The sequence below is a fragment of the Branchiostoma lanceolatum genome, chromosome 4, assembly GCF_035083965.1.
Source record: "Branchiostoma lanceolatum isolate klBraLanc5 chromosome 4, klBraLanc5.hap2, whole genome shotgun sequence".
Classification (NCBI taxonomy): domain Eukaryota; kingdom Metazoa; phylum Chordata; class Leptocardii; order Amphioxiformes; family Branchiostomatidae; genus Branchiostoma; species Branchiostoma lanceolatum.
Genome location: NC_089725.1, coordinates 16,123,543 through 16,133,433, shown reverse-complemented (window position 1 = coordinate 16,133,433; position 9,891 = coordinate 16,123,543). Strand labels below are relative to the sequence as shown.

General features: G+C 43.0%; 2 protein-coding genes across 2 annotated transcripts; one reads left to right on the top strand and one right to left on the bottom strand.

Annotated features, from left to right (window-relative positions):
* Positions 1–355: 355 nt before the first annotated feature.
* LOC136432893 (tripartite motif-containing protein 3-like) lies at positions 356–4,210 on the top strand. The gene has a single exon (XM_066424508.1). The coding sequence runs from the start codon at positions 1,216–1,218 to the stop codon at positions 3,046–3,048; it is 1,833 nt and encodes a 610-aa protein (XP_066280605.1). The 5' UTR covers positions 356–1,215; the 3' UTR covers positions 3,049–4,210.
* Positions 4,211–5,159: 949 nt separating this feature from the next.
* Positions 5,160–8,917, bottom strand: LOC136432890 (probable hydrolase PNKD). Its single transcript, XM_066424499.1, has 9 exons — positions 8,508–8,917; positions 8,102–8,217; positions 7,781–7,893; positions 7,289–7,347; positions 7,015–7,107; positions 6,610–6,773; positions 6,143–6,229; positions 5,858–5,973; positions 5,160–5,462 (listed from the first exon to the last, which is right to left on the bottom strand). Exons 1-9 carry the CDS (start codon positions 8,621–8,623, stop codon positions 5,283–5,285), a joined length of 1,044 nt encoding a protein of 347 aa, XP_066280596.1. The 5' UTR covers positions 8,624–8,917; the 3' UTR covers positions 5,160–5,282.
* Between the last annotated feature and the right edge of the window lie 974 nt (positions 8,918–9,891).

Genomic DNA, 9,891 nt, shown 5'->3' with positions numbered 1-9,891 from the left:
GGCCGTTGTAATCAATGGGTGTTTGGAATGGCCCTTTTGAACCTGATTGTTGATTCAATACTGACGTCCTAAATCACACATGAATGCCCACCTGAAAGACAAGGACAGTCGATACACCCCGCCTATTGTTTGGGACAAACATTACGCTAGCCTCCATAGCAGGCTCTGAACCGGCCTTTTTGGGGGCTAAATAATACACCTTTTGCAGCCAGCCCGTAACCATCAGCCACCCCCGTAACCATTTTACCGGCAAAATGATTACGGGGGTGGCTGATGGTTACGGGCTGGCTGCAAAAGGTGTATTATTTAGCCCCAAAAAAGGCCGGTTCAGAGCCTGCTATGGAGGCTACATTACGCAGACTTAGTTCGTCCTTGCCACAGATGTCATGATAACGTCAGCAAAATGAGACATTAATTGTGTAAGGACGTCTCCAAAGCTGCTGATAAGCTGACCTTCAAAGGTACAAATTGACATCCATCCTATTTGTTTTCCCGAATAGGTCGGAGATGAAGTCCACAAATATTGGGGAAACACAATGTAACGTCGCACATGTCACCTCAGGGACACTGTTATGTAGATAATAAGGTCTGATATAAAGTCGATGATATAGTATACATGTTGGTTGGCAGGCTTTATATGGCAGCAACTTGTCGTATATATATACATGTAGAAGGGAACTGCACAATGATGAGAGGACATTTGCCAAGGATGAGAGAATGGAAATGCTGGTGATCGCTTTTAGTCTCCAAGCAGATTCGTGGCTCTGGCCTGTTTCGCATGACCGTCCTGATGACATTTTGTACTGCCCCATGGCTCCTATGGTGCGCATTTCTCTATGTGAACGACAAAACGACCTTGAAAATACTAGTAGGCCCAAGCCACACATCTTCTTGGATGTTAAGTTTGTCCAAACGCGAATGATTGCATACTGATGGGACGATCGCGAATATATCTCTCCTTCAGGAGGATAACCTGGATCGTAACTATGACATTTTCAATGAATAATATTTTACGACGCTTTCTTTTGATCATGGCTAGAAAAAAGTTCCTCATGCAGTCAATACCTTCTTCAAATAGAGTAACCCTCAGGGCTGTGTTATTCCCATTGACTTAACAGATTTATGCTTTTGTCTCGAAACAAGTGAGCGGCATTCCGGTGTGAAACCTGTGTTACGTCACCACTGGTAAAACCTGTTCCAGCATCTTGAAGGATCATGGCGAACATACAACAGTACGAATCAAAGTTTAGGCAACAGATGCGAGAGGAATTCCTCTCCTGTAGCATCTGCACGGATTCTTTCAAGAAACCAAAAGTTCTGCCATGCCAGCATACGTTCTGTGTGACGTGCCTGCGAGATTGGGCCGAAACGCGCAAGCCCTTCCAATGCCCTATGTGTCGTGCGTCCGTAGAGCTGCCAGCTCAGGGAGTGTCGGGTTTTCAGGACAACCGTCTTGTGGCCGAACTCTGCGAGCAGTTCTCAGACAAACTGTCCACAAGTCCGCCGAAGACTGAACAACGAAACAAGGGCAAATGTTACTTCCATCCAGGGCAAGACATAGCTCTGTTCTGCCAGCAGTGCAAGATGCCGGCCTGCAACCACTGCGTCAACGAGAGGCACACAGGCCACACGTTCTGGAGTGTGGAAGAAGGGGCGTTCCAACGGAAGGACGTGTTCGCGACCTTGATCACCGACAGCCATCGATTCCGGGAGACGATCGTTGGAAATCTCCAGCACCTGGAGCACGGAGAGAAGAGGCTCAACCAACAGAAGAAAGAGGCTGACGAGGGTGTGGCGAGGGTTGTGGCTGACGCTATAGCGCAGCTGCGCGGCTCCGAAAAAGCCCTGCTGTCTGAGATTGACGAGAACTACCGCCAGAACCTTGGACCCATCAAACAGAAGCACAACGCACTGCTGGCACAAGTTGCTGAGCTCACAGAAGCATGCGACTCTGCACGGACGTCCCTGAGCCAGGGCGGGCGCGAGGCCCTGGGGCAAGAGGCGGCCCTGCACAAGATACTGTCGAGGTACCGAACCGACCCGGCGTCGCAGCTGGCGCCCATCCAAGCACAGGTTGTCACCTTCCAGTCAGCTACCGTCGACCTCCGCAATCAAAGATTGGGCAACCTCAGTCTGCAGTCATTCACCCTCACTCCACAGACAGGGGGATATCAACCGCCCTTAAGTCCGGGACCTGGCAGCCCAACCAGCCCGGGTAGCCCAACAAGCCAAGGTCCTAGACTAACCATCCCGGGAATAGCTTCAACAGGTGTCGCTGTTTCCCGCGCTCGTAATAACGAGGTGTACATCACCGACAAGAGGAACTGCCGGATCCTGGTCTACAACTTACAGGGCGCCCATGTCCGCCATTTCACCACTTCTGTGCCGGGTGCAGCCGGCATGGAGGTGATGGGCCCAGACGATGTCGATGAGGAAGAGACAGGGAACCTGTGGGTCGTAGGAGTCATCGAAAAGACACGCGACCAACTTGCCGTGCAGTATGCTAAAGATTGCAGCTTCATCAGCAAGATAGACCTGAAGCTGAAATACCCATCCTCGAGCCTCGGCATAGCCGTGAACAGGAAAAAGAACTACATCGTCCTGCCGTTCGACGCCAGCCGTGACGCCGTCAACATCTACAAGCCCAATGGTTCTGTCGTTCGGCACGTCGGCGGCGGGAAACACGGCCTAAAGCATGCCGGTGGGTTCGCTGTAAACGCCGATGGGAACATCTACATCTCCGATGATGAATCCCACAGCATCTTCGTGTACGACGGGAAGGGCAAGTTCCTGTTCAAGTTCGGTAGTTACGGGAGCGGTGATGGTCAGGTGAACCAGCCCCGCTGCGTGTGTACCGACACGTCTGGCAATGTCGTGGTGGCCGACACGGGGAACCGCCGGGTGGAGCTGTTCGACGCCAAAGGGACGTTTCTCCGCCACATCGTCACCAACATGAACGCTCCCGTTGCAGTAGCAGTGGGTCAGCATGGGCAACTGGTCATCAGCGACTTTGGAAACAACGCTGTCTCCGTTTTCGACCGGTACTAATCATGCATGTTTAGAGGATATCCAAGGATTGATCATAAAAAGCAAAGGAATCAAGCTTTTCTTGTTTCATATTTATCCAAGATATTGTTGGAAACCATGAGTTGTTCAGTTCACTTTTATGTTACATTGTGGCTGTGCTGGTATCAAAGGTGCAAAATGATATTTTGGTTGTTTACAATGCCTGGGCTACTAGCAGGACTAGTGCAACATAGCCAGTGGCAGTCTAAAAAGCTTTCAGTTTGTGCACAGACACACACACACATTATTATAGGCGTAGCTGTTACAGCAAGATGGGATCAGTGGACTGGACTTTCACTTTTGGAATGGAATTCTGCTGTTGCTCACAATATGGAGGCATCATGTCAAAAGGGACAATTTTGTAAAGCTAAGATTATCAGAAACACATGGCTGGATGTTTCTATCTTATGATGATAAAGAAATTGTTGTTATATACTTGTCTGTCACAATGACCTTCACCATATCTACTCAGTACTTGGTGTCATAAATACTCTTCTTCATAAAATCTAATATGGAAGTAAAACTGCTGAGTATATATCAAAGGGCAACATTATATATACAAAATGTATCATACATAGCCACAGGGAAATTACATTGAGTTGTGGGAAGTCTACATACAGTTTAAGGTAAGACCACTCCTTGGCAAGACTAACTTAAAGCGGTTGAGAAAGTAAAGGAAGCTATTGCACTAAGCATAATTGTTACTGCAAGCAGCAGAAGCTGTGCAACTGTACCAGATTACACATATTTCATAATATTTTGTACTTATGCAAGATTATATACAACAAACTAGATTAATAGTAAAACATTGATGAAAGAGATTATATGTAGTTGAGGGGGAACTGATGATCAGTATTCAATCATCTGGTGGACATAGACCAGAAACACATGACTTACAGCATGCTTTTGTGACAGTACCTTCCCAATAAAAGGGTATTGGGTGAAAATCAAAATAAGCCTTTTATTGTTTATCATGCATAATGTCAGAATTATCACAGTAAAGCAGTAATAAAACAAAATAGAGTCTTGACACTTTCCGAGAAAGCAGATTAGGATGGCAATCTGGATACATTCTGTGCCATTTTCATAGTTTCCAAAATATTGGGAATTTTGTTGGTTCAGGTGTTCTTACTGCATTTCTCTGTTTTTGGCGACGCCTCAGGGGCGAGCCAAATTTTTACTATATTGTGTGCAGATTGCAAGAATTCTAGGAATTGTACAGGAATGTGAAAGTCCATGGGACGATAACTCAAGAATGCCTGGATGTATTGTCTTCATATTTTGTAGGTGGGTAGGTCTGTGGGAGACCTTGTAATGATTGGATTTTGGGCCCCCTAGCGACTTTCTATGGTACTGCAGGGGAACTTTCACTTTTCAAATCTCGTCTTCTGAACATGCTATAGTCATGATTTTTAAGTGGTGGATAGCTCTTTGTAAGGAAAATATGTTCTGTAGATTTGGACACCCTAGTGGCTTTTTTTGGAACTGCAGGAGCTGATTTTGACTCAAACTTTGAAAGAGAATAACGCAAGAAGGGTATGACGGATCATCATAATTTTTGGTGTGTAGATAGCTTAAGTGATGATTTACATAATCATATGCCAATTATGCAAATCAATATCCGATTTGCATAATTAATGAGGACGGTTAATGAATCAGCTGCATTCTATTATAGGACTCTCAAACACATGACATATGTAACTGAGAAAGAGATAAATATCGATAGATATCAATTATGCAAATTGATACTTAATTTGCATAATTAATGACAAAATACTATAAATCCATAGTGGTAAATGATGGGGATTTCATTTTCGCACCATTTGGAAGTTAAGTAAATGTGGCCACTATTAGACACAAATCTTGCATAGAGGGCCTCATTTACATGATTTATGAGGAAATGGTACGATATCTTTTTTTGTGAAAACAAGATTTTCATACATTGGACAACTTGTGTTATTTTGGTGGAGAAGGTGATCGACTGATATAATTTGTGCCGAAATTATGCGAGGTCCTTATTTGCATGTAGGCTAAAAACGAAAACGAGACCACCGTCGCCATGGCAACATCTTTTTATGTTGCCAATCTTGTTGTCTAAGGAATGTAACCGAGAAATATACTAGTAACAGATATACATGTACATATAGTACAAATGTACCATGTGCCTACAGAACATGTGATTGATCAGAACATCATAATGGGACTCCTCAGCATCTTCATGTTGAGATCTTGAACTTGTCCTTCCTCTCCCTCAGAGCTGCCAGGACACCGGCCTGGAACTCCTCTGTCACACCTGTCAATCTCCTGGTCGCCATGCCGACCGCTTCAGCCACAGCCATGTCCCTGGTCCTCAGGAACACATTGTGCTGTTTCTCGTCTCCCACTGTTGATGGACACTGTTTGTTGGGATAGGGTAATGAAGCTGTTAAACTAATCATGACTTGTACCAAAATATCTAGTGTTTTTTACAACTCTGATTTCCAAGTCCAAGGTTAAATTCAATCATTTCATAACACGACAATCTGGTCAGCAGTAATGGTCAATAAAAGACAATGTCTATTCTGCATTTATCAAGGTCAAAGTCCTAATTGACCTCTGTTGAAGAACATCATATATCTTGCATTTGTATACATACTATTGTCTTCTTGCATTTGTATAAATACTGCACTTGGTATCTATGATTATTTAACACTTTAAACACCTAAACACATAAACAGAGTACACCAGTGGAAAATATTGTACTGTACTAGTTCAGAAAACCAAGTTCCCTTCAAGCTCTAAGCCAACTCACAGTGGCCATCTTTGCTTTTCTTCTGTCTTTTGTCCACCTCAGCTTCTCCCTGATGCTCTCATTGTCTCCATCTATTGTCTCTCCATACAGCAGGTTCTCCAGAGTGTACTCATGACCTAACAAATGATACCAGCAATTATGATGTCATTCAGTGAGGCACACTCATATTAAGAAGCTATAACGAAGTGTTTAGAAAGACATACACTGACAGATAGACCATCATGGTGAAATGTATCATCACACCATTCTCTTCAAATTAACCACAGAAAAGGTCCTGCTGCTTACCTGGCCAGATGATGGTGTTGTCTGGCTGGCTGCTGACCTTCTCCAGAGACTTCAGCATGGTCGCTGCATCACCCTCAAATGTACGGCCTGGCATTGGTGATAAACACAATGTTTATGCATAAACCATTGCTTTTCTTTTCTTTCCACTATGAGACTGATGGAAACCTATTTAGCCTTCCCCTGTCAATCTTAGCACTTATCACTTAGAACAGAAACAAGGAATAAACCCTTTCGAGTACCATTTTTCAATTCAGAATAGGAATGTAATGACGGCAATAATTTCCAAATCCAAATTTAAAAGGTGATATCCAACATGTTTCCATGTTACCTGATGTCAAATATGGTAACAATTTCAACATCTATCACACTATTCATAGGTACATCAACAGCAAAGGAAGATATTCAACGAACAATGTACATATAGTTACATGGGTGTATCTACATTAATGCTTATACATCAGACCTACCACAGCCCCCAATAAAGAGGAGATCTCCAGTGAAGAGAGAGTTCGGAGCCTGGAATGGAGCTCCATCCAGCTGGTACACCACATGGCCAACTGTGTGTCCAGGAGTGGACAGCACATGGAACTGTAACCCTCCCACCTGTATCACATCCCCATCCACCACTGGACTGGACAGGACAGATTATTGTAAACATACTGAATACATACAGCACGTAACCCTCCCACCTGCATCACATCCCAGTCTAGTACTGGACTGGACAGGACAGACCCATTATAAACAATGGATAAAAAGTAAGGTAAAGTAAGGCTGCAGAATAACACAGTGAGAAATAATATTTAGGCCACAGCAAGTAAATTCAATATGTTTACTTATTATAGTACGGGTATGTTTGTTCTGATGATACATACTTGGTGAGAGCTGGAACTCCATCTGTAGCACTGCCATATATGGGCAGACCTGGAAACATCCTCTTCAAGGCGTGGTTGCCTCCACTGTGGTCCCTGGGAGAGTACAGATTAAACAAAGGCTTTAATACAGGTGGGAGAGATTCACATCTGTATTGTTCTGAACAAACACTGTGGGGCATATGATGTCCAACATTTTAAAAAGAGACCCTTGCCTTACACTTCGTATTGGTAAAGAAATAGATTATTATATAAATAACATTAGACTGTGAGTTACCAGTGTTTGTGAGTCGTCAACACAGCTCCAAGCTGTACACCTTCTTGCTTCACACAGGTCTGGAAAAGAACAGATATCCAAACATACTTGTCAGTTTTCTAACATTAACAATATCTGACATAAATATGTTTTGGTCTTTATATTACTCAACCATTACATTATAAATGTATCTTCAAACTGTCAGCTGTGTTGTATAACATGCTCTACAGTGATGAAGATACTTCCTGTTGTTCATTATTGACACAGTCAATACTAAAAAAAATGCTACTTTGAGATGGTGTGCATGGGGGATCCTCATTGCAGTGAATTCAGTAAAGCTTAACTATACTTCATACTATATTCAACATCTTCCCTACACATTATGTGAAATTACAACTTACATTTAATTACAGCAGATGCCTAAGAATCATGATTAATCAAAATGGCTCACTAATCAAGATCAAAGAAATTTGGCTGCTTCTAATCTAAACAGGGACATATCTAGGACCATACCTGAACTGCCTCTGGATCAGAAGGGTCCACAACAACTGCAATTCTTCTGTTGGTGTTCATTACAACATAGCTGTAGTTATCTGAGACAATGGCCACAGGCTGGACCTTTAGGTCTGGAAACATGTCAATCAATGGATTATCTTAATGCATTTCAAGCAAAGGAGGAATCAATGGAGCCAATTAGAAATCAACAGGTGGTCTATCTTACTAGTACTTGTTTACACATTCATACATGTAACAATGTAACTGCATTGAAGTACAGCTGTACATTTGGATATGACACAGCTGCTTATCAATTTTTAGAGCGAAAGTATCACACACCTCCAAATGTTACTGCTGATGTTACTGAGTGGCCATCTGGGTATTTCTCCCTTGCCTTGGTAAGAAGGTGGTGGTGGTACCAGTACCCTACACGTGTTTTTGTGTAGAGCCAGTACCTGTGAGAGGAGACATTGATTGATTATATATAAACATTGCTCTAAGATAAATCTAGATCTGAAGTAAAGCCATAACGTTACTATTAAAGTAACTTTTCGTTTCTTTTGGTCCTTTAGAATCATCTTCTTTAAGTGGGAACCATTACTAAGGATCTAACGTCACAAGCGTTATCAACGTTCTGATGTGTCATTTCACTCTTTTGATCTCTCTGTTACAATAAAATCTTCACTCATACCCTGCCCTCCCCACGCCCCCTGTGAAAACAATAACAAAGGAGCAAATTACTTACATAACAGTGAAGATAAGACTTGGTCTGGGTCTCCTTGGTGACTTAGCACGCCCCCTGCTAATAGCACAATACAGTCCCATCCCGACGGTCACGCCGGCTACAACATAGAAGAACATCTTCTTCCCTTTGGTGCAGAGACTCTTGATAGATAGCCTAGACCCGTAGTCAGCTGTTGCAAGGTCATATATAACCGCTAGATGTCCCCAGTGCACTGTGATTGTGATCTTATAGTAGTGTATCTGCGTTGGAAGATCTTGGAAGTCAGATCACTATATGTGAGGTTGTAATGTCTTGATAGATGAAAACTTTGCAACTGGAAAGAGGACTTCTGCGCAAAATATTCATGGTAATCTCTCCTGCTAAATTGCACTGTGATTAATCAGATGCCCCCAGTGCAGTGTGATGCTTTTTGGACACTTGTGCAAGACTTTTAGGGTCTTGCACTGGGTACAATTGTACAATTGCTTCGTATCTTGGAAGATTACAACATTCTACCTTACAGCATACTGTGATGAACAGATTATGTTCACTTGAATACAGTTTTCGGAAAATGATACTAAGTTTGGAAAGTAAACTCCTTTTTGAACCTCCCGCCACTTTGGAATACCCGACAACCCCTAGTTTGCGCATGCCCCCTAGGGTCGTGTTAGTGAGAAGTACGTCGATTTTTGCACACGGGAGGGATCCTCCTCCTCCTCCTCTTTTCGGAGGATTAGCTCCCTGCTGATATTTTGTACACAGGAGCGAACACCACTCCTCCTCGCCCCCTCCTCCTCCCGATACACTTCGTATTTAATACTGTTCGTATTGGAACAGTATGAACAGTATGAAATTGACATTTTTATCTCCATGAAAAATGGAGATATAGTTTTGGGCGTGTCTGTCTGTTTGTTTGTCTGTTTTTGTCTCCGCACTACTGTAGTCAGCATAACCCAAGAACCTATTGATGGATTACGATGATATTTGGGATGTGGGCAGGTCTTGTGAAGCCGAAGTTCAAGGTCGATTTTGGGCCCACCTGGTATGTGACCTTGGTACCGCAGCAGAACTTCCGTTTTTGTATCTTTTGACCTGGACGTGCTATGGTCTTGATTTTTAGGTGGCTGATAGCTTGTGATGTAATAAAGAAGTAATGTAGATTTGGGCCCCCTAACAGCTTGCTCTAGAACTGCAGGGGCGTTATTGTGGAAATATTCTAAGGAGAATAGCGTAACAAAGGAACGACAGATGTCTATGATAATTAGTATGCAGATAGCTTAGACAGAGATGTACACAATGATTTGCAAATTATGCTAATTGGGACTTTATTTGCATAAATAATGAGGAAAATTTATATTTGCAGTGTTTTCCATTGTACAGCTCAAATGCATGTAACATATGTAGT